General features: G+C 42.1%; 2 protein-coding genes across 2 annotated transcripts in view; both read left to right on the top strand.

Annotated features, from left to right (window-relative positions):
• Positions 1 to 3,351, top strand: part of nars1 (asparaginyl-tRNA synthetase 1) — a 40,117-nt gene extending 36,766 nt beyond the window's left edge. The window contains exon 15 of the mRNA XM_052037460.1: positions 2,940 to 3,351. Coding sequence (XP_051893420.1) covers positions 2,940 to 3,071 — 132 coding nt within the window. The 3' untranslated portion in view covers positions 3,072 to 3,351. The remainder of the gene's footprint in view (positions 1 to 2,939) is intronic.
• Positions 3,352 to 14,032: 10,681 nt separating this feature from the next.
• Positions 14,033 to 25,179, top strand: part of fech (ferrochelatase) — a 38,969-nt gene continuing 27,822 nt past the window's right edge. Inside the window, exons 1-4 of the mRNA XM_052041978.1 lie at positions 14,033 to 14,346; positions 22,090 to 22,216; positions 24,198 to 24,317; positions 24,984 to 25,132. Of these exons, the coding sequence (XP_051897938.1) occupies positions 14,310 to 14,346; positions 22,090 to 22,216; positions 24,198 to 24,317; positions 24,984 to 25,132 (433 nt within the window). The 5' untranslated portion in view covers positions 14,033 to 14,309. The remainder of the gene's footprint in view (positions 14,347 to 22,089; positions 22,217 to 24,197; positions 24,318 to 24,983; positions 25,133 to 25,179) is intronic.

The raw sequence follows: 25,179 nt of genomic DNA, 5'->3' as shown, positions 1-25,179 counted from the left end.
TCAATAATCTGGGATAGATCCCTTTGTGCCCTGGGGACTTACTCATATTAATGTTCTTCAGGAGACCCAACACCACCATCTTCTTGATATCAACATTCCCTAGAATATCAACCTATCCCTCCCTGATCTCGCTGTCCTGCTTGGTGAATACCATTGTGAAGTACTCAATTAGTATCTTGCCCATTTCCTCTGGCTCCTGGCATAAATGCACTCCTTTGTCTTTGAGTAGTCCCACCCCCCCCCCCCCCCCCCCCAGTTACCCTCTTATTTCTAAAGTATGTACAAAGTGCCTTGGGATTCTCTTTAATCCTACTCGCCAAAGACATTTCATGGCCCCTTTCAACTCTCCTGATTCCCTGTTTAAATACTTTCTTCCTTGCTTTATATTCTTCAAGAGCCCTCTCCAAATTCAGTTTCCTAAGCCTTATATATGCTTCCTTTTTCTTTTTGACTAAGTTTATAACATCTCTCATCACCCAAGGTTCCCAGACCTTGCCATCCTTGTCTTTCATTCTCACAGGAAGATGTTGGTCCTGAATTCTGACCGGACACCCACATGTCAGATGTGGACCTACCCAGTAACATCTGCTCCCAATCTGCTCTTCCCAGCTCCTGTCTAATACTGTTGTAATTTATTCTTTCCTCAATTTAGTTCTTTCCTCCATGGTCCATATCATTATCATTATCCTTATCCATAACTATCTGAAAACTTAGGGAGTTATGATCACTGTTCCCAAATGCTCGACCGATGAAACACCAATCACCTGGCCAGGCTTGTATCCCAAAAGAAGGTCTAGTATGGCCCCTGCCCTGGTTAGATTATTTACATGCTGTGTAAACAAACCCTCCTGGACGCACCTAACAAATTCAGTCCCATTTAAGTCTCCAGCACTAAGGAAGTCCCAGTCAACATCGGGGAAATTGAAGTCACCCACTACAACTACCCTTTTGCTTTTGCACCTTTCCATGATCTCCTATGTATCTGTTCCTCTATCTCCCGCTGGCTATTGGGAGGCCTGTAGAATCGTCCCATCATAGTGATTGCACCTTTCTTATTCCTGAGCTCTACCCATATTGCCTCAGTGGATGAGCCCTTCCTGTCAAATTGAGATTGAAAGACTAAAATTAATAGAATTTTAATTGTAGGCTTCTAATTTAGGTTTATTTTGGGTAATAGTCTAGATCGAATTTTATTCAGATGGTTTACTTAGATTCTCAATTTTCAGTTTCTGGATTTCTGTGAAGTTCATGTGCCGTCACCTTCAAAACTTAATATTCACTCTCTTCATAATTTTTCCTAAAATAAACTTTCCTTGTCAACGTTCCCTACTTCACAAAGATGTGGATGATGGTCATGCCTTTGTCTTCACTGCATCTAAATCTTGAAATTCTGTGCCCAATATCACTATGATTGCAGCATTTCAAAAGGGTGTCTCATCACCATCTTCTCAAGGGCAATATGGATAATAAGTGTTGGCCTTGTCAGCATTACGTACATTCCATAAATGAATAAAGAAAAAGAATTTAATGTGTTTATCTTTTTGATACTTCACTGAATTGATCATTGTGTACCAGTTACACCAACGGCTCTATCACGTTCTTATGTTTAACTTGGAATTTTTATGGTGTCAAGTTCTGCTTTAGAAGTTTGTAATTCATCCCAAAACTTGCTACTGTAGGAAAGCTGCACTTTTAAATGAGCATCTGCTTCATATTCCAAGGTTCTGAGAAGATGGAGCTTATTTATTAAGGGAGACCTGGACAGCATTCCACCACCAAAAATAAATTGAATATTTTCTCATTGCTCAATGTTGCAAGATTTAAAAAAATGACAGCCAATTGCTTACAAATAATTGAACAATCATTCAAAGTACATAATTGTTGTGAAACACTTTGAAGTGCTACATTAAGGTGCTATGCAAATGCATGTTGGTGTTTGAGAGGATTTTACAGCCTATCTTGTATAAGCTGAAGACCAGCCTTGGTCACTAAGCAACAATTAGAAGTGAAAATGGTTGGCTTTTTTTTCGTCTTTTGTAATAGAATTCTAAGTATTCATTTTAGAGCTCAGCAAAGAGTGGCAATTGCACCTTTGACCTCCTCAGTCTTAGTCTTTGTTGGTTTTGTTTTCTAAAATAAAAGAACTTGCACTTTATTTTTATCATTCAATTTGTCCTTACAATGTCTCAAAATGTTTTACAGCAATCGAGTTACTTTTGAAGTGTATTTGCAATTATATGTAGACAAGCATTTAATAAATGTACATTATTATATGTAGGCAGGAAGGTCCCTTGAACTCAATAGATAATAGTTCACCCTTTTTCTTTTCTGGTGTGGGTTAACAAGGTAAGAATGTGTTCCAAGAGCAGTGGAGAATGCTGCTCACTTTTTTTAAAAGTGCTAAGGAATATTTCAAAACAATTTTATATTCTTTCAAAAAGGCATCTTTCAGATGAGACAAAGTATTTCTAACAAGATGTTGCAACCAGGTTTTTGTTTAAGCTTTCCACTGGGCTTTGAATCCACCACGTTCTGACTTGGGCCATCCAAGCTCAAGTTTTAAAGAAATTTGAAGAATTTTCATTAAAGCATTTGACTAATGTCTGTGAATAAAATCTGGACTAAAAAGAGTTTGAGCATTGTTCTTTGATGTATGGACATCAAAATTCTTCCCAGCAGAATATTGTATGTCTACGAATTAATATATTGTTGAATAGATACCGAAACAAAATATTGCAAATGCTGACAATCCAGATTTTAAAAATGGAAAGTCCTGGAATATTCAGCAGGTCAGGAAATATCTGTGGATAGAGAAGCAGAATGACCTTTGAGCTTGATTTTTCATCAGAACACAAATGATGAGTGTTTCCTGTATTAGGCTGGCTTTGATTTTTTGCATTTCGACATATACTTATTATTGACATTTCTTTTCCTCCTAGCGTAAATATGGTACTTGTCCTCATGGTGGATATGGCTTGGGGCTGGAACGATTCTTAACATGGCTTCTCAACAGATACCATATTCGGGATGTATGTTTGTACCCACGCTTTGTTCAACGTTGTAAACCATAACATCTGCTTGCTTGAACAATGCAAAATAAATTTCATGTTCTTTATCTCTTGCATGAAATAAAGCATTTGGAAATTCTCAGTAGATCATATGAACACAATTTCCGTAATGATTTTGTGAGCTATATCCCTGCTTCTGGTTATCTGTTCTTCAAGAATTCCTTAAACTATTGGAGAGCTGTATAACTTGTCATCGTGGACCTCCTTGCCTTGGTATGTAATTGTAATTTTCAGAACGGGCTTTGTTTATATTTGATCTCAACAATAAATTAACTGAAGAATATTCTACTGTGGATTTTACTTCTGTGAATTATCCTGTCCACTGCAGTCTCTGCAATGTTTGTATTTTTAACTACTGAAAATTAATGTTTTGTAACATAGAAAAAGCATTACAGGGATTTGTCTAAAACATCATGAAATTTGGCATCTTCCCTCATTCCTTTAGCACATCAAATATATTTTTAGATGCTCAGGTACATTAAGAAAGAACTCAATGCGGCTACCCCAATAAATCAACTAGTAAGTAAATGAACTTGCAGTCTAATACTGAAGCATTAAGTTCCCCTTCTTGATGCTATCCAACAACATGGAGGTTGCCTGAAGATAATATTTGATTCTGCTATGATTTCCTCCATGATTGAGTATCCTACCAATGCACTCTTGGTATTGCACTTGATTCATTTATAAAGGACAAGGCACCTCTGGGCTGCTGTGTGATTGGAACTCGACTTGAGCAAGTGCTGCTGCTTAAATTGTCCCTTATTCTATGTAGGTGGATATATTTTATCCAGGGTTTTCGGATATTTGGTTTCTAATTAACCTAATTGTCTTTTGCAATGTTTGAAAGTTTTTAATCAAAATATTTTTATCACTTCGTGCAATAAACATGACAGCATTTATACTTGTGTAGGGGAATTTCTATTACCTATAAAAGGTGCAGCAAATGTGTCTGAAATTGATAATAAGCAAACCTGCAACAAACAAACAGCACTTAACAAAGAGTAGGGAGCCCTTCAATGTCCTAACATTTGCACTGTTATTTTTAATACTTTTGTAGGCGTGATATGGTTTCCAGACATATCAAATTTGTGTCTAATGTAGTGCACAGTGCATGGGAATAGCTTTTCTGTGTGCAGATGTTTCCTAACTTCACATGTGAAAGGCCTGGCTCTAATTCTTAGACTGCATTCTGCTCCTAGATACCCATTCGGTGAAAACATTTCCCTAATATCTTGAAAACTCCAGTTAAAAATCCCTTAACCTACATTCTGAGCATTCTTATTTAATTCCGTTACTTATTTAATCATTTAATATTTGCTTGAACAATGTCTACATCAGTGTCATTAGCTTTTTTATTCCTTTATTTTCTCTCTGGGAGTAGAGGATGTGCCCAGCCGAATGCCATCTCCTTTTGCCCTGATTCCACAACTCCCAAATTCTTTTGTCTATGTTCTCGCTCTCTAACTGCTCCCAATCACTCATTGACCAGATAACCTTGTTTACAGCTTATCTCATGGTCACCCAGTTTTACCCCATCGGAGACATCCCATTTTCCTTGCAGCTTTAGAAGCTGCTTTTGACTCAGGAACTCTGACCTGAAACATTGACATTGTTTCTCTTCCCACAGATGTGGCCTGACCTGCTGAGTATTTCCGGCATTCCGTTTTTGTTTTAGTTGTCCTTCCTCTTAATCTTGGACACTCTTTTAGGATTGAGGATGACTTGCTTCCACTCTGCTTCTGTGGTCCTGAGGAGACTGGGATCAGTGTTGGAACCACACACTTTCACGGATGGGACAGGTGCCTGATTGGGAGAGGGGGTGTTGGGTGGTGGGTACTTTGTGAGATCATGCATTCCTTCTGTCATTTCCACTGCTCAGTTTATTGTCATATGAACAAGTACGTGTATGCACAGGTGCAATGAAAAACTTGCAGCTGCATCACAAGCACATAACGTTAAATACACAACGTTCACAAGAAAAACAAATTAAACATAAATTGTACACAATTTTACAAGAAAGAACACAACTAGAACAAAAAAACATCCATTGTAGTGAAAAGTGGTCATAGTGTTGCTATACCGAGCTAGTGATTAGGGTTATGCAGGTCGGTTCAAGAGCCGAGTGGTTGAAGGGAAGTAGCTGTTCTTGAACGTGGTGGTGTGGGCTTTCAGGCTTCTGTACTTCGGCTGATGGTAGCTGCAAGAAGATGGCATAGCCTGGATGATGGGGATCTTTGATGATAGATGTTGCCGCCTTGAGACGGTGCGTGTACGTACAGATGATGGGGAGGGATGTGCCTATGATGTATAGGACTGCACTACTCTGTAACTCCTTGCATTCCTGCGCATTCTAATTGCTGTACCAAACCATGATGCAGTCAGGATACTTTCAACAGTACATCTGTTGGAAGTTTGTTAGAGTCTCGAAGGTTAGACCATATGGCATCCAGGGTGATAAAAAATTGGCTTGGTGGAAGGACACAGGGTGGTAGTGGAGGGTTGGAGGCCTGTGACCAGTGATGTGCCACAGGGATCATCGTTGGGTCGCTGCCGAATCTCTGCGAAAACAAAAGTTTTGTCTTGCATCCAATTGGAAAAAATGCAAGGGATCATCCACTTCGGTGTATAAAGAAATAGAAAATCTGTTACCTTTTAAATGGTAGGAGATCGGTGCTCAAAGTGACTTGGGAATTTTCATACACTCAACACTGAAAGTTAATGTGTAGTGAGCAATTAGGAAACCATATGATACCTTGGCCTTTATTGCAAGAGGACTTGTGTACAGACATTGTCTTCTAATTATATACAACCCGTGAGACTACAATAGAATGTTGTGTATAGGTCTGGTCTCCCTACCAAAGGAAGGATAGATATGATAAAAGGAGTGCAGCACGTTCACTTGATTGAGTCCTGGGATGGCGGGTTTGTTGTATGTGAGATTAAGAGATATGGCCTATACCTTCTAAAGCCTAGAAGAATGTGAGGTGACCTAATTGAAGTGTACAAAATCCTTACAGAGCTTGGCTTCTTGCTGGGATATTTAAAATCATGGGTCACAATCTCAACATACAATTTTAAGAAACAAGGGTAGGCCATTTGGCCCCTTGAGCCTGCTCCACCATTCAACGAGATCATGACTGATTTTCTACCTCTTTCCTTCCTGTTGCATCCCCATATCTCTTGATTCATCCAATAGCGAGAAACCTATCGACCAGAATTTTGAATGAAATCAATGGCTGAGCCCTCCCTGGTTGACAATTCAAAAGGTTCACCAGCCTTTGATTGAGAAATTTCTCCTCATTTCAGTCCTAAATGGCACCCCCCTATTTTAAGGTTGCAATCCCCAGTTCTAGACTTCTTAGCCAGAGGAAATATCCTCCCTTTATTGGTATTGGTATTGGTTTATTATTGTCACTTGAACCGAGGTACAGTGAAAAACTTGTCTTACAAACCGATCGTACAGGTCAATTCATTACACAGTGCAGTTACATTGAGTTAGTACAGAGTGTATTGATGTACTACAGGTAAAAACAATAACAGTACAGAGTAAAGTGTCTCAGCTAGAGAGAAAGTGCAGCACAATAAGGTGCGAGGTCACAACAAGGTAGATCATGAGGTCATAGTCCATCTCATCGTATAAGGGAACTGTTCAATATTATCACAGTGGGGTAGAAGCTGTCCTTAAGTCTGGTGGTATGTGCCTTCAGGCTCCTGTATCTTCTACCCAATGGAAGAGGAGAGAAGAGAGAATGTCCTGGGTGGGTGGGGTCTTTGATTATGCTGGCTGCTTCACCAAGACAATGAGAGGTAAAGACCAAGGAGGGGAGGCTGGTGTCCATAATGCGCTGGGATGTGTCCACAATTCTGCAGTTTCTTGCAGTCCTGGGCAGAGCAGTTGCCGTACCAAGCCGTGATACATCCAGATAGGATGCTTTCTATGGTGCATCTGTAAAAGTTGGTGAGAGTCAAAGGGGACAAACCAAATTTCTTTAGCCTCCTGAGGAAGTAGAGGTGCTGGTGAGCTTTCTTGGCTGTGGCTTCTAAGTGATTTGACCAGGACAGGCTGTTGGTGATATTCACTCCCAGGAACTTGAAGCTCTACTTTGTTGAGACTTCTGAGAATTTTGTTCATTTCGATGAGGTCGTTTCTCAGGTATCTAAAGTCTATGGAAGAGAAGCTATCCCAGATGTCAGTCCGGTGAATTTTTTTGCTGTATTTCCTTCATTGCAAGTATATGCTTTCTTGGTAAGGAGACCAAAATAGAACAAAACCCAATTTTCGGCACGAGATGGCGCCAGAGAGAGGGGCAACATTTTGCTGGCAGCTAACAGGACTATAGTTATGTACTCAAGATCTGACCTTTGAAAACTGAAAACTGCATTGGCAATTAGTGCAGTAAATAACGTGCATTTAAATGCATTAGCAATCCTATGAACATTAGACAGACCCAACAGACTTGCCAGAATAGACCACCCAGAAGGCAAGCACAGCACCTGGAAACACCAGGGAAGCCTCCTTTGTGCCAGAAAATGTGTTGCTGGGGAGGTGTCAGGTCAGACTGAAGTGCAGGGACTTAAGATCCTCTCCCTCACTGGCATCTTTCTGGGCAATGTACAATCGCTGGAGAACAAGATAGAATACCTGAGAGCAAGGATCAGGGACATAAGGGATTGCTGTGTACTTTGTTTCACAGATACATGGTTCACCCTCAACTCTCCTGACATGGCGCTCCACCCTGAGTGTTTTTGGATCTACCACATGGACCGGACAGCAGTGTCAGGTAAGGGAAAAGGTGGCAGCGTCTTCATTATCGTAAACTTTTGGTGGTGCAGGGATGTGGTGGTCTTGTCCCATTCCTGCTCCCCCAACCTGGAACATCTGACAGTGAAGTGCTGACCATTCTACCTATCAAGAGAGTTCTCCACCATCATCTTGACTCCAGTCTACATCCCACCTCAGGCAGTCATCAAGCTACCACTTAAGGAACTAAGTGCCATAATCAGCAAGAATGAAGCGGCGTATCCTGATGCCTGTCACATCGTGGCAGGACACTTTAATCAGGCTAGCTTGAAGAAGTCTCTGCCTAACTACTACGAACACATCACCTGCAACACTAGAGAACCCAACACACTCGACCACTGCTGTACCACCATCAAGAATGCCTATCGCTCATCCCTCGCCCGTGCTTTGGTAAATCTGACCACCTGGCTGTGCTTCTTCTGCCTGCGTACAGATAGAGACTGAAGAGCACGGCACTGGTGAAGGGGACTACAAAGAGGTGGATGGGAGGGGCAGAGGAGCGGAATAGGGATTGCTTTGAGCTGGTGTACCAGACCATGTTCAAGGATTCATCGGTGGACCTAAGTGGAGATGCCACAGTCATCACCGACTTCATAAGGACGTGTGTGAACAAGTGCATACCTGCAAAAACATTTTGAGTCTTCCCCGACCTGAAGCCCTGGCTGATTCAGAAGATTCATAATCTGCTGAGGGCTAGATCTGTGGCATTTAAGGCTGACGATCCAGAGTCATATATGAAGTCTAGGTGTGACCTCTGAAAGGCCATTGCAAGTGCAAAGAAGCAATTTTGGGCTAAACTAGAATCATGGACGGAAGGTCCACAGCTGTGGCAGAGCTTACACAATATTACTTTCTACAGGGCAAGATCGGGTGGCATAAGTGGCAACAAACCATCACTCCTGGATCAGCTCAATGCCTTTTTTGCATACTTTGATAGGGAGAACTATGACACACCCACACGAGCCCCCACATCTCTGGATGACTCTGTAATCTCAGTCTCTGAGGCCAAGTTCAAGAGCAGCGACTTCCCTTCAGCCATTCAGCTCTTGAACCAACCTGCACAACCCTAATCACTACCCAGTATAGCAACATTGTGACCACTTTGCACTACAATGGACTTTTTTTTGTTCTAATTGTGTTCTTTCTTGCATAATTTTGAATAATTTATGTTTCTGTTTTTCTTGTGAATGTTATGTCCCTAAATGTTATGTGTCTGTGATATTTATCATTGTTTATCATTGCAGCTGTGCATACATGTACTTGTGCATATGACAATAAACTCGATTTTGACTGACCAGCACAAATGACAGAAAGAATGCATGATCTCCCAAAGTACCCACCACACAACACCCACCCCCTCTCCCAATCAGGCACCTGTCCCATCCGTGAAAGTCAATGACAATAAACTTGACTTTGACAATTACAAAGGGGCTGCCATTCAGGACGGAGATGTGAAGAAATTTCTTCACAATGAATCTTTGACATTTTCTGATCAAGCATTCCCTGGAATTTTGGTCACAAAGTATATTCAAGACGATGAGTGATAAATTTTTGGCTATTACGGGGTTCTAGGTATATGGATTAGTGCAGGAAAGTGGTGGAAAGATAAAATATCCTAGAATGGCCTACTTCACTTCTATTATTATGATCTTAAGTGAAGAGTTGAAGACTGATACTTTCCAGAGGGCAAGTGAAACATTAAATGTATAGTTACTGTTGTGGTTGCTGTGTATTTGATAATTGGTTTATTATTGTCACATATACCGAGATACAGTGAAAAGCTTTGTTTTGCATGCCAGGCAGATCATTCCAAACAAAAGTATTTGTAATGAGCAGGATTTGATAAGAGAACTCGAAGTAAAGGAGCCATTGGGAGGTAGTGACCATAACATGGTAAGTTTTTATCTGCAATTGGAGAGGGAAAAGGGCAAATCAGAAGGGTCAATTTTGCAGTTGAACAAAGGAGACTATGGAGCCATGAGGGAGGAGCTGGCTAAAGTTGACTGGGCGGGCATCCTAGCAGAATTGTCAGTGGAACAGCAATGGCAGGTATTCTTGGGAATAATGCACAAGGTGCAGGATCAGTTTATTCCCCAGAGAACGAAAGACTTAAAGAGGGGAAAGGGGCCACCGTGGCTGACAAAGGAAGTCAGAGATAGCATTGTGTTAAAAAGGAAGAAGTATGGCAGAGCCAAGCTGAGTGGGAAGATAGAAGATTTGGAAATTTTTAAGGTGCAGCAGAATTTAACTAAAAAGGTAATTCGGGAAGAAAAAATGAGGTACGAAGGCAAGCTAGCCAGGAATATTAAGGAGGATAGCAAAAGCTTTTTTAGGTATGTGAAGGGAAAGAAGTTAGTTAGGAACAATGCTGGGCCCTTGAAGACCGAATCGGGTGAAATTATTACGGGAAACAGGGAGATGGCAGTCGAATTTAATAAGTACTTTGGATCTGTCTTCAGGGGGGAAGACGTAAGAAATCTCCCAGAGGTAAGGATGGACAAAAGGCAGAGGGTGACAGAGGAACTGAAGTGGATTGACATTAGGAAAGAAATGGTGATGGGTAGACTAATAGGGCTGAAGACTGACAAATCCCCAGGTCCAGATGGTCTGCATCCCAGAGTACTAAAGGAGGTGGCTCTAGAAATTGTGGATGCATTGGTGATCATTTTCCGATGTTCCTTAGATTCGGGGTCAGTTCCTGAGGATTGGAGAATGGCTAATGTTATCCCACTTTTTAAGAAAGGAGGGAGGGAGAAAACGGGGAACTATTGTTCAGTTAGCCTAACATCTGTGGTGGGGAAGATGCTAGAGTCCATTATTAAGGATGAAATAGCGGCATATTTGGATAGCACTGATAGGATTGGGTCGAGTCAACATGGATTTACCAAGGGCAAATCATGCTTGACTAATTTACTGGAGTTTTTTGAGGATGTAACCAGGAAAATAGATGAGGGAGATTCAGTGGATGTTGTATACCTCAACTTTCAGAAGGCATTTGATAGAGTGCCGCACAGGAGATTGGTGGGTAAAATTAGGGCTCATGGAATTGGGGGGCGGGTATTAACATGGATAGAAAACTGGTTGGTGGATAGGAAACAAAGGGTAGGGGTGAATGGATGTTTCTCAGAATGGCAGGCCGTGACTAGTGGGGTGCCACAGGGCTCGGTGCTGGGACCGCAGCTGTTTACGATCTATGTTGATGATTTAGATGAAGGCATTGTGAATAACATTAGCAAGTTTGCTGATGATACAAAGTTGGGTGGCAGTGCAACATGTGTAGAGGAAGTTAGGAGAATTCAAGGTGATTTGGATAGGTTGGGTAAGTGGGCAGATACTTGGCAGATGAAGTTTAATGTGGATAAGTGTGAGGTTATCCACTTTGGGAGCAGGAACAGGAAGGCGGATTATTATCTGAATGGTGTGGAGTTAGGTAAGGGGGAAATACAAAGGGATCTAGGAGTCCTTGTTCATCAGTCACTGAAAGTGAATGAGCAAGTGCAGCAGGCAGTGATGAAGGCTAATGGAATGTTGGCCTGTATTACAAGGGGAATTGAGTACAAAAGCAAAGAGATTCTTTTGCATTTGTACAGGGCCCTGGTGAGACCACTCCTGGAGTATTGTGTACAATTTTGGTCTCCAGGGTTAAGGAAGGATATCCTGGCTATAGAGGGCGTGCAGCGTAGGTTTACGAGGTTAATTCCGGGGATGTCGGGACTGTCTTATGCTGAGAGGTTGGAGAGACTGGGATTGTACACGCTGGAATTGAGAAGATTGAGAGGGGATCTGATTGAAACCTACAGGATTATTAAGGGATTGGACAAGATAGAGACAGGAAATATGTTCCAGATGTTGGGGAAGTCCAGGACCAAGGGACATGATTTAAGAATAAGGGCTAGGCCATTTAGGACAGAGGTGAGGAAAAACTTCTTCTCCCAGAGGGTTGTGAATTTGTGGAATGCACTGCCTCAGAGGGCAATGGAGGCCAATTCTCTGGGCACTTTCAAGAAGGAGCTAGATAGGTTTCTTGTAGATAGGGGAATCAAGGGATATGGGGACAAGGCAGGAACAGGATATTGATTGTTGAGGATCAGCCATGATCTCAAAATGGCGGTGCAGACTCGAAGGGCCGAATGGTCTACTTCTGCTCCTATTGTCTATAAAAGGAAAAACAATTTACAGTTACAGAGAAAGTGCAGTGCAAGTAGGCAGATAAGGTGCAAGGGCCACAATGAGGTAGATTGTGAGATCAAGAGTTCATCTATCATACACGAGGTCATTGAAGAGTCTTATAACAGCTGAGTGAATAGAGGCTGAAAGAATGGATAGAAGCTGTCTTTGACCCTGGTGGTACGAGTTTTCAATCTTTTTTATCTTCTGTCTGATATAAGGGGAGAGAAGAGAGAACGACTGGGATGGGAAGAATCAGAATGCAGGTGGTAATCTGGACCTCCCCACCTTTGCAGATATAATTTCAATTGCAGGCCGTCCCCAGGTTATGAACGCTCAATTTATGGACACTCCACATTATTAAATTCAGATGTCCGACATATGTACATACACTGGCTCCTACGAACAACAGAACTAGTTACCTCCTTCTCTCCACTTTTACGAATTGTTCTTTCTTATCAGTCTTATGTACCTTTGATGCCATTCATTACAAATACTGTGGAGGTACGGTTACTGTATCGAGTGACTTAGGAACAAACTTGACTAATGAACAATATCTGAAAAAAACGCAATGCAATATTTATCCGGGACAGCCCGTAGATACATTTTCTTGTCCATTTCACATATACTTCCTGAGCTACCTTACCAGAACATTCCAGCATGTTCTGTTCAGATTCCAGACTTCGGACTTCCTGACCAACAGACTGCAATCGATAAGGATAGGCAGCGATTATCCTCAATGCTGGTGCCCCGCAAGGCTGCGCCCTCACCCCCTTACTTTACTCCCTACACACTCTTGACTGTGTGGCCCGATTCTGCTCTACTCCATCTACAAGTTCGCAGATGACACCACCATTTTGGGCTGGATCTCAAAGAAGACTAGATCGTGTACAGAAAGGAGATGGAGAACCTAGTGGTATGGTTTCAAGACAACAACCTTTCAATGTCACCAACACGAAAGAGCGTCATTGATTTCAGTAAACAGGACAGGGTGCACGCCCCTGTATGTATCAAATCTGCTGAGGTGGAGATGGTTGAGAGCTTCAAGTTCCTAGGTGTAAATATAACCAATAGCTTGTCCTGGTCCAACCACATAGCCACTATGGCCAAGAAAGCACATCAGCGCCTCTACTTCCTCAGAAGGCTAAGGAAATTCAGCATGTCCCTGTTGACCCTCACCAATTTTTACAGGTGCACCATTAAATGCATCCTATCTAGATGCATCACAGCTTGGTATGACAACTGCTCTACCCAAGGCTGCAAGAAATTTCTGAGTTGTGGACACACTCCAGTCTATGACAAAAACCAGCCTCCCCTCCATTGACTCTGTCTACACTTCCCGCTGTCTTGGGAAAACAGTAAACATAATCAAAGACACCAACCATCCAGGAAATTCTCTCTTCTCACCCCTTCTATCAGGCAGAAGATACAAAAGTTTGAAAACATACACCACCGAGCTCAAGGACAGTTTCTATCCTGCAGTTATGACTATTGAATGGACTTCTTATATGACAAAAATGAACTGTAACTGTAACACTATATTCTGCATTCTCTTATTGCTTTATCCTTTGTACTACCTCGATGTATGGATGGCATGCAAAACAAAGTTTTTCACTGTATCTCAGTACACATAAAATAAAAACCAATTACCAATTTTGCATTTGTTATTCTCTTTCATTTACTTCCAAATATGATTTTGCCTCTGACTCGGTAATATATCATGCTAAAGCACTTCTATTTGGAATGATGCTCTATCACCTAAATTATTCTTAAATCTCCTCTCTTGCATCACGCGGTTGAGATCCCGTTACTAACCAAAAGCTAGCAAATCTAAAAAAAAGTCATTTCTCAGCGACAAAAAAAGTAACAATTGCATTGCAAAATTACTAAACCAAGCGAACAAGAAAACATAGGGCGTAACGACTCAGAACAGCCTCCCGTCTCATAATGTTAATTGCAAAGAGAGTGCAAGAACTTTCGTATGAACAGCCTTCCTGGCAGTGCTGTCAAAAATGCAGGAGGAGCCAGTTGTCTCCGCCCCGTGTTTTCTGGTGGTGCTCAGTGAGTACCAGTGGGAGTGAGCGCTGGTGGTACACGGTGAAGAGGAGTGGGAGTGAGCACTGGTGGTGCACGGTGAAGAGGAGTAGGAGTGAGTACTGGTAGTGCTTGGTGAGGACGAGTGGGAGTGAGCACTGGTGGTGCGCGTTAAGAGACAAGCGGAACGGCCGGAGCCTGCAGCGCGGCGCCCGGGACCCGTGTAATAGTCACCCAAGATGGCGTTACTGAGGCTGGGAGCCCGTTCGTGTGTGGGTGAGTCGAACGGAGGAATCACCTTCGAAGCGCGTCACGGACAACAGCCGATGCCGGATGGGGGTCGGGTTTGAGGTTTGCCGGTCGGAAGCGCCCGGCCGCGGGCGAGTGGTCGGTCGTCGGATGGCCGGCTCCCGGCGGCTGCCTGTTATGTAACTTGTCGGCGGAAGGAGAGTTTGTCCCGCGGGAGGGGCGCCGCTCGCCGCCGGGGTCGGGGGGGGGGGGCGCGGGTAGGTTGGGGGGCTCGCCGCCGGGGTGGGGGGGGGGGCTTGTCGCCAGGTTTGGGGGGGTAGGTGGGGGGGGGGTGCTAGGTGGTGGGGGGTTCGCCGCCGGGGTGGAGGGGTTGGTGGGGGCTCGCTGCTGGGGTTGGGGGGTAGGTGGGGGGCACGCTGCAGGGGTGGGGGGTTAGGTGTGGGGGGGCTCGCCGCCAGGGTGGGGGGTGTAGGTGGGGGGCACACTGTCTAGGTGGGGGGTGTGGGGGGTAGGTGGGTGCACACTGTGGGGGTGGGGGGGTAGGTGGGGCATGCTGCCGGGTTGGGGGGGATAGGTGGGGGTGCACCGCCAGGGTGGGGGGAGTAGGTAAGGGCACACCGCCGGGGTGGGGGCATGCTGCCAGGGTGTGGGGGGGTAGATGGGGGCGCGCCGCCAGGGTGGGTGGGTGAGGGTGTAGGTGGAGGCGTGCCGCCGGGGTGGTGGGGGGGGTTTGGTGGGGGGCGCGCCGCCGGGGTGGGGGTTTGGTGGGGGGCGAGCCGCTTGCCGCTGAGGGGGGAGATAGGTTGGGGGTGGGCGCCGCTTAAGGCCACGATGTGTTTAAATGTGCTGCAAATAAATGATTATAAAGCGGCTTTTCTGTCCCTTTAAGGATGTTCCAAGCTTCACACTGAACAAAGTACTTCATCTTTTGAAATGTATTCAGTGTTGTAAAGTAGGAAAGGTGGCGACCAATTTGTGCATGTCAACCCCAGCAAAATACTTTGTAATACTAATTTACGGAATATATTTTATCCTGGGCAGCAGAGATAACCCCCTACCCTTCAAGAAGGTTGTGTGGTATTCTTTGCGTCCAGCTGATAATAGATAACATCTGGGTTAGGGTAACACCTCCCAGTAATCCACTTTGGTGTAGCACTACTCTAGCACAACACTGGCGAGTCAACTTATTCTTTTTAAATCGCCTGGAATGCTGAGTGGCAATGGTGCAATGGTTTTAACATAAGTGTTAATACTATTGAATATTTTGATCAAATGGCACAAAGAATGTAAAAAGTTTTTACAAATAAAGTTTATTTTTGAAATAATAAATTCACCTGAAATGGACCTTGAATATACAACTTTCTGAGTTGGGCAAGAAGGCCGCAAGCTGGCTCGCAGCTCACAGTGTTGGCATTAATTTGATATATGGCTTTAGCTGTAAATTTGTGTTGAATTTTATTGGGAATAGATCTGAATTTAAGTAGATATTGACAAGCCAAGCACTTAGGAATTAAATGGATATGAATTATTTCTCAGATTTGAGGAAATTATGGATGTGCAGCAAGTTTACTGAATCACTAAAGATGAAGGTACAGATACAAACGTAGACTTTGAGAAAACACATAGATGAATGTTATTCCAGTCATGGAGATAAAGACTACAAAAGGGTAATTGTACTACAACTCAGAGCTCTGTTTTAGACTGCATCTGGAATACTTGAGTAGGATATGTTGCCCTTGGAAGGCAATGATCTGGATTGTACAAGGGTTACAATATAAGGGCAGGTTGCATAGGATAGGTTTGTATTCCCTTGAGTATTGAACATTAAGAGATCATCTGAGTGAGATGCTTGAGATGATTAAGCATTTGGTGGGATACATAGAAAAAATGTTTTCTCTGGTCTTTCCTAAACTGCTGAAGATGGATCATTTGAAAACAGAGTGGATGCTTCATAGTTACACATCGGCCATTATTGAATGAACGAGTAGACTGAAGGGGATAGATTATCTAGCCCAGTTTCCCATGTGAGTGTGTTGTCAATTGATCTTTCAATTGCCATGTAGCTAGATGAACTTTAACTTCATATTCAAAGACACAGGCCTTGGTACATACAAAGTTGTATGAGTAAGCCATCAGGCCTTGTGCTTATTCTGCCATTAAGTAAGATAATGGCTATTTTGTTCTTTGACCTCAACTCCATCTTCCTGCTTGATTTCCCCATAACTCAACTTCCCTGAGGTCAAAAAATATCTCTATCTCAAATGTACTTAATGGGCCAGATCACGCCGACCCATTCCCTGCCTTGCAGTTGCCAACCTGATGAGTATTGTGTAAAGGGAAACGATAGATAAATTAGTGTTCTGTGCTGCAGACAGTTTGGAGTGATGTTTATTTTCTTTTTCCATGATTTTACTTAAAGTAATTTTCCATCTGAATAATTTTCTTCCTGATATAGTTTTTTTTTCCTTGTTAAGTAACTGGATCTATTCCAACTCTCTGAGGTACCTTCAGATGGCTATACACTGACTACAGTCACACTGCACTTCCATCACCCACTTGGATTGCCCGAGGGCCGCCACCTTCCTTGAACAGAGTCCAATTCAGTCCCCCACTGTCACAATGCTAATTTGTCTGGCTGAAATTGTTCTCACAGTCAACAACTTTAACACTTCCTGTAATAGGTGTAGCTATGAGAACACTTACAGGTTCAAGTTATGCCGGTCTATGGGATACAGTCATAAGAATGTAAGAAACAGGAGCAGGAAGCTGCTAATCATTGATTGAGATTGCACCACCATTCAAAAATATGGTTGTTGATCCAGTCTTGGATTCAAAGCTGCTTTCTCACTCTTTCCCCTAGACCCCTTAACTTGTAGTTAGTGGTGTCATTTCTATTCTTGCTCTGAGCTAGAAATTTTCATCACTGTGGTTGCCAGTTTCCACTCTCATCTCACCCATGTGTGTTTCATCTCTGACTTGTCCCTTTTTGACATCTATGTTGGGTAAAGGCTGGTAATGATACAAGCCCATGGCTACCTTGATTATATTTCGTTCCACTCTGATTTCCTGAAAGTTCTACATTTCCATTCCCCTATCTTCTCCATCTCCTCATTGGACAGTGTATCTTCCACACCTGTGCTTCCAATGTCTTTTTCCTCAGCTGAGGGTTCCCCTCCACTATCGGTGACAAGGCCTTAAACTGTGTCTGCTTCATCCTCCTTTCTTGTGCTCCAGACCAGAAACAGGATAGGGGTTTCTTTATCCTCAACTTCCATCCCATCACCCTTCATGCTCAACCGATTATTCCCCTAATTGGCACTTTGAACCTGATCATACACAGTTGCCCCCTCTCTTCCCCCTTTTCACATTCTGAAAGGGACTGTCCTCTTTGGGACCTTCTGTTTCATTCTTCCATCTCTGCCAATGGCTGCTACTCTTTCCAGGGTACCTTCCCATGAAAGACAAGGAGATGCCGCACCTACCATTTTACTTCCCCCTTCCTACTACTCCTACTGCTCAGAGCCACAGACACTTTGTTTCCAGTGAAGCAATGATTTACTTGCACTTCCAATTAAGTATTTTGCATTTGATGCAGTGTATGATCAAATGTGGATTAGAGACCACTTTGTAGAAAACTGGTTTTGGTCTGGAAGTGCTTCCAGTTATTTATCACTGTAATTCTCCATCCCATTCCCACTTTGACCTTTGCTTTTGGCCTCCTACACTGACGCACGGAAGCTCAACCTAAGGTCGGGGAACAGTGGTTCATCTTCCAGCTGAGCATGTTATGGTCTTCTGGACATGATTATCTAAAATTGTTGAATAAAATGTCATCATTTCTGTCTTTTGTATTTCACCATTGGGTTTTTTCTTCTCATTTTCTGCTTTCATATCACAATGACTTGCCTATTTATGTCAGAATCTCTAATTAACAAGATTTGGAACTGCCTTAATATATTTTCCACATCCCAACTGAGTAAAAGACTTTGATGCTGGGCACTATAAGTTCAAACCACGTTCAAAAGCTTGACCATTAAGAGAGGGGACATTTCATGGTTGGGATGAGTCATTAAAATCAAAGCCCCCACTATTGATCAGGTAAATGTTATATAACAAATGGCATCAGTTACATTCTTGCCACTTGGGCAAAATTCATTATTTATTTTGCTTACTATTTTTGGCTACGACTGGAATAAGGGATTAGATTCAGTAGAGAATAATCAGACGTTCTCTGCTTTTATCATGTTTTTTATACAACAGAGAAATACAGCATCAATTTCAGTTCTTTAGCTAGATCTGCTTCTGAACTTCCTGGCATTTATTAGGAAATACTTACTCCTTTTACAGTAAATCAGGTATTAGCAAAATTAGTTGCACTGGGGAAATACTCTAGTAGCTCTTGTAGTGCTTGGGGTGCATTCCCAAGAATAAAGGTGCTGCTGGAAACAGCAATGAGAGGGGTAATTACAGCATTGTACATAGTGCATTATATACTACTCTGTTTCAGATACCTGATATAAACCCCTGCCTGCCTGCTGTTGTTATGGGAACAAGGGTATCTGGAACATGGCATAAAATGACCATCGACTTGCTCATGACTCAGACTGGAAAATCTGCGTGTGAGGGCTGGTGTTCAGCGCGACAGGGACAGCTGCCCAATGTTGAGATGTGGGGCTTTGGGCTGCACCCTGACTAACACTATGAGTGTGGGTCACTGCTGTGGACTGGCAGCACTTGTTCCACATGTTAGCAGGCTGCCTGGATCCTACAGTCTCTTTCATCATCTCACATTGGAAGTGGTGGAAGCTGCATTTTACCACTGTATTTGTTTCATGCGCAGCTTGCCCCAGTATGCCCACTGCCAGCATCTCTACACTGAGTCAGGCTCATTGTTACGAGAGCATCAGTGGAGGATAGTGGTTCATTTAAGGTTATTGGCACAGGAGCATGCAACATAAGCAGATGTCTTTTCTTAAAAAGTACACTGTGTCTTAGCTGTGAGTGTTCTGACTTGAGGACCAAGAACACCATAATGAGCGAGTGCCGTGCAGGGCAATGCTTAGTGAGGTACTTGTGTAGGTGAAACTGAAAGCCAAATGACAAGCTAGAATTCAAAGGACATTGAATTTGCCTTGGTGCTATATTTAAAAATGAGGTAATTGGACAATAAGGTAGTTATTAGAATCAGAATCAGGTTTATTATCACTGACATATGTTGTGAAATTTGTTGTTTTGTGGCAACAGTAAAGACATAAAAATTACTATAGGTTTAAAAAAAAGTGCAAAAGAGGAATAACGCGGTAGTGTTCCTGGACTGTTCAGATATCTGATGGCACAGGGGAAGAAGCTTTTCCTGAAACGTTGAGTGTGGGTCTGCAGGCTCTTGTACATCCTCCCCAATGGTAGTAACGTGAAGAGGGCCTGTCCTGGGTAGTGAGGGTCCTTAATGATGGATGCTGCCTTCTTGAAGCACTGCCTCTTGAAGATGTCCTCGATGGCGAGAAGGGTTGTGTCCGTGACGGAGCTGGATGAGTCTACAACCCTCTGCAGCCTCTTTTGATCCCGCGCATTGGATCACTCCATACCGGGCAGTGAGGCAACCAGTCAGAATGCTCTCCACCGCACATCTGTAGAAATTTGCAAGAGTCTTTGGTGACATACCAAATCTCTTCAAACTCCCGATGAGGTAGAGCTGCTGGTGTGCCGCCTTTGTGATTGCATAAATGTGTTGGGCCCAAGATAAATCCTCTGAGATGTTGACACCCAGGAACTTGAAGCTGCTCACTCTTTCCACTGCTGACCCCTCAATGAGGACTGGCGTGTGTTCTCCCGACTTCCCCTTTCTGAAGTCCACAATCAATTCCTTGGTCTTGCTGACATGGAGTGTGAGATTGCTGTTGTGACACCACTCAACCAGTCGATATATCTCACTATCGTAACGCTATTACAGGGCCAACGATCCAGGTTCAATAGCAGCCGCTGTCTGTACGTTCTCACCGTATCAGCGTGGGTTTCCTCCCACATTCCAAAGACGTACAAGTTAGGAAGTTGTGGGCATGCTTTGTTGGCGCCAGAAGTGTGGCGAAACTTAAGTGCTGCTCCCAGAGCACTATGCAAAGATGCATTTCACCTTGTGTTTCGAAGTACATGTGACTAATAAAGATATCTATCTATCTGTATGCCTCCTCATTGCCATCTGACATTCTGCCAACAACAATGGTGTCATCAGTGAATTTATAGATGGTACTTGAGCTGTGCCTAGCCACACAGTCATGAGTGTAGAGGGAGTAGAGCAGTGGGCTAAGCACACATCCTTGAGGTGGGCCTGTGTTGATTGTCAGCAAAGAGGAGATGTTACTACCAATCTGCACTGACTGGTCTGCCGATAAGGAAGTCAAGGATCCAGTTGCAGAGGGAGGTATGGAGGCCCAGGTTTTGAAGCTTGTTGATTAGTACTGAGGGGATGATGGTGTTGAACGCCGAGCTGTATCGATAAACAGCAGCCTGGCTATGTTTTGCTGTTGTCTAGGTGCTCCAAAGCAGAGTGGAGAGCTAGTGAGATTGTATCCACTGTAGACCTGTTGTGGCAGTAGACAAGTTGCAGTGGGTCCAGGTCCTTTTTCAGACAGGAGTTAATTCTAGCCATGACCAACCTCTCAAAGCACTTCATCACAGTAGATGTGAGTGCTACCAGGTGATAGTCATTGAGGCAGCTCACCCTGCTCTTCTTGGACACTAGTATGATTGATGACCAGTATGATTACTACATTACCCACAAAATGCTGGAGGAACTCAGCAGGTCAGGCAGCATCTATGAAGGGAAATAAACAGTCGATATTTTGGGTTGAGACCCTTCATCAAGACTGGAAAGGAAGAGGGCAGAAGCCAGAATAAGAAGGTCAGGAGAGGAGCACAAGCTGGCAAGTGATAGGTGAGAGGGGAAAGGTAGGTGGGTGGGGAAGGGTGATGAAAGGGGCTGATGTAAGAAGCTGAGAGGTGATAGGTAGAAAAGGCAAAGGGCTGAAGGAGGAGGAATCCGGTAGAAGAGGGCAGTGGATCATTGGAATAAAGTTATTACTGCGTATTTGATTTCTAACTAGTTTTATCCACTTGCTTTTTAAATTCCAAGTGGAGATTCATAAGTTTTCATGATCAAGTGGGCGAGAAAATGTTGAAATCTGCTTTACTTTGATTGATAGAGTCAGCTGGAGGACTTACGAGGTCCACTCGTGCTACCATTTCTTATATTTTTGTGATACTAAATTGTATTGGTACATTGAGCTCTTGAGATTACGAGTTGGGTGGAGGGCTAACACTTGATTTTTTTGGTTTTGTCAATTTACTCACATAGCCCAACTAATCTTTTGGATGGAAATAGAGTCTAAGTATTGTTTGGAAGTGTGCAATGGATGTTGTGGTTAGTTCATAACAGCCAGCAAAGGACCTTCAGTTCATAGAGATTACATGGAATATTTTGTATCTGATATGTCAAATCAGTAATTTACTCTTAAAGTGTAATGTCCATTTACTTTGGCCAGAGACGTTTGGCTATTTTTGCCCAAGAGCCAAATAAGCATTACATTTGTTTTAAAATACCTACACTCATGTTTGTTTTAAAAGTAATTGAGTCCAACAGTATTTTGTAGGATCAAGTTGTAAAACTTTACTTGTTTTGTCTGTTGTGATTGCTTAGTATATTTTGGAGTTATTTATCAGTGAAACAAAAATGTTAGTGAATAATGTTGGGATCCTATTTTGCTTCCTATGCAGTTGCAAAGAACAGTTTGAATAATTTGTGCCTTCGTGCCTCATGGCAATGGCATTCAACTTCAGCAGCAGCAGCAGCGGCAGCAACAGGACAGGTGGCAATGAAGGAAAAGCCTCAGCTGAGAGAAAGGTAAAATGCAATTTAAACTCTCTCGTGCTAAATAATCACAAATGAATTGAGTGGAGAGAAGCTGTTTGGCCAGCCGAATATTTGTAGCATTTTCTGGTTAAATGTTACTGAATCTGGTACTTGTGCTAGCCTTGTCCTGGCTAGAAAAGTTAATAGCAGCTCACTTTTTGTAAAATCTGAAGTTTTAAACCTGAGGCATAACACTAGATTTAGTTAGGAGTCCTTTAATGCTTGGGTTTTGAAGTGCATATTTAAAAACTCTTTGGAGATGGGTAAATTGGGTGTGTGTCTTTCTGGACAAGGGTGGAGAGTTATCAGGCATGCAAAAACCATATCTTTGAATGTCTCAGTTACTACTTTGGATTCTTAAAATTATCTTGCATTTAAACATGGTGATAGCTTGCTGTGCACATCAGATATCTGACTTTTTTTAAGTCTGTGATCTCTCAATGGACTATCAAAATCTAAACAATCATGTTAATTTATCAAGTGATAATCCAGTACTTAAAAAACACATAATACTTGTCACATGATATTGCATGCCTTGGTGTCGAATGATCCAGCAAGGTGTTGAATGATCCGCTGTGTAATGGAAGAAAAGCATAAAAGATGAGCCATTTAGTACATAATGGACCAAGACTGCTGTTGGAAAAATTTTTTGTGTAACTTCAAATATGGGCATGTGCAATTCATATCGTCAAGTTGCTGTTATAACTGTAATGCTGTACTCTCAGCTCCATACTAACAACATCTCACATACTTGGGTCCCCATTCAAACATATCAAACTGCATGGAATTTCTCTATTTGCATATTGGGTGCAAAGAAAACTCGACCAAAAAATTATTTCAAGTCTTAGGATGTGCAACATGTTAACTACTACCTGCTAATCTATCTGAAAATTTATCTATTACAAGTCTAGTGCTTTAAATCCCTTCCAAATTTAAAATTGAAGAAATAAAAAGCTAAATTTTCCTTTCAACAGTCTTTATAATTCTCTTTCTGTGCCTGATTTGATAAGAATTAATCCATTCAAATTACATCTAGCTTCTGTTGCTTACCCCTTTTCAGATTGCCAAAACTGATCTAGTTCTTGGAGACATCAATTTAACTGCCTCCCTCAGTCAATACTGGATTTCCTCAATAGACTATGTATTAATGACCAGTATGTCTTGGTCAGAAAATAGCACTGAAGACTGTGCCTTTGCCATCTAACCCATGACTTTCTAATTCACAGTTGATAGAGATATGAGACTGATGTTACAACACTACCAAAAAAAGGTATTTTAGACCAAATACATTGAAAGTTATCTCAAGTCTTTTCCATCTGCATAATGCCAGCACTAATCATAAATTTACTATTGTTAATAACCTCTCAACTTCAAAACCTACTGGTTTATCTTGGAGTTGCTTTTAATCAGAAGTTATCTTAAAATAGTTTTCCTCAGATTTGTCAGAATAAGGAAGGTCAAATGAGGAATAATCTGTTTGCCAACCTTGCTGGTTCCACATGGAGTGCCAATGGATTTATTACAGGAGTGCCACTGTACATTTATCTCCTATGCTGTCCCCAACATCTTCCTTTCTTCAAGACACTCAATATAGTCCACCCTTTGAAATCCTCTTGACTGCTGATGGCACGAAAAATTGATGCTGTTAACTGTTCTGATCACCAGAATATTTAAAACAATAATCTGTTAATACTGAAAATGATTCATTAATATGAAAAATTCTAAGCTATAATTTATTTTAAAGCCTGTAAAACAATATTTCGTATGGTTATGTTGAGAGTACTGTCTGATTATATTTCAAGAAAAAGCATCTACTCAGAAGAGGAAAATAATTCATAAATTGCTTTTCATTTTTGAATGGTTATGTTTTGTACAAGTTTACAGTTTCTACCAATATGCATTTTTACAACAAATAAATTGCATAGTATATCTTGCTCTGCTTGAAAATTTCCATGTCCTATCATTTCATTAGAAAACCCAAGACTGGCATCCTCATGTTGAACATGGGAGGTCCTGAAACATTAGATGATGTTCATGATTTCTTGCTTCGGCTTTTCATGGATAAAGACCTTATCCCCCTTCCAGCCCAAAGGTAAATGCTACAGTATGTAGTAATGTTAACTAACTTAGCTTTTAATGACAAAATTTAATTCCTTCAATTTGCTTATACAAGCTTGAAAATTTGATTATTTTAAATTGTTGAATTCATGTTTTGAGTTCTGAAAACCGTAATGAAGATGAGATGCTGCTCCTTGAACCTACAGTGTGCTTTGTTTTCATTTCACAAATGTTTTATGTCGTGTTTCAAACTCTATTAAATTTTTGATCTTTGCAGTTGTGCATCTCTGTTGTCTCCATCTTGTTAGTGTACTATACATTTAAACATTCTATATTGTGGCCAAATATTTACATGTCCTTAAGTAAACAATGAAACTCCATATAACGTTGTACATGGATTTTGCTTGGATGTATCAATTTTGATTGTGGAATAACTTTGCAAGTGGAGTTCAACAATTCTTTTAAGTAGTTGCTCTTAATGTGTGATTTTGGTTGGTTAATTGACTGATTTTTGTGGATGTCTCAGGAAAGGAAAACTGAGCATTTAGCGTCTTGCCTTATAGAAAGATAAATCCCCTCGTATCTTGAAGGCGAGCAAGAAACTTGTAACCCATATTCCCTTTTGGACTGAGTGTTTATGCTCAAAGAGACATTAATGAGAAGGGAAATTGGCAATTTAACATTTGGAATTTTTTTTCAGCAAACTTGCTCCTTTTATTGCAAGACGCCGTACTCCAAAGATTCGTGAACAGTATGACAGGATTGGTGGAGGGTCTCCAATTAAAAAGTGGACAGCCAAGCAAGGAGACGGCATGGTAAAACTCCTTGATGAAATATCTCCAGAAACAGGTATTATGTTAGCTCATAATGTTCCACCAACAAAAGATAATTGATTT

This window comes from Pristis pectinata, chromosome 2 (assembly GCF_009764475.1).
Source record: "Pristis pectinata isolate sPriPec2 chromosome 2, sPriPec2.1.pri, whole genome shotgun sequence".
Classification (NCBI taxonomy): domain Eukaryota; kingdom Metazoa; phylum Chordata; class Chondrichthyes; order Rhinopristiformes; family Pristidae; genus Pristis; species Pristis pectinata.
Note: the sequence above shows the minus strand (reverse complement) of the source record. Positions and strands in the feature narration are given on the sequence as shown.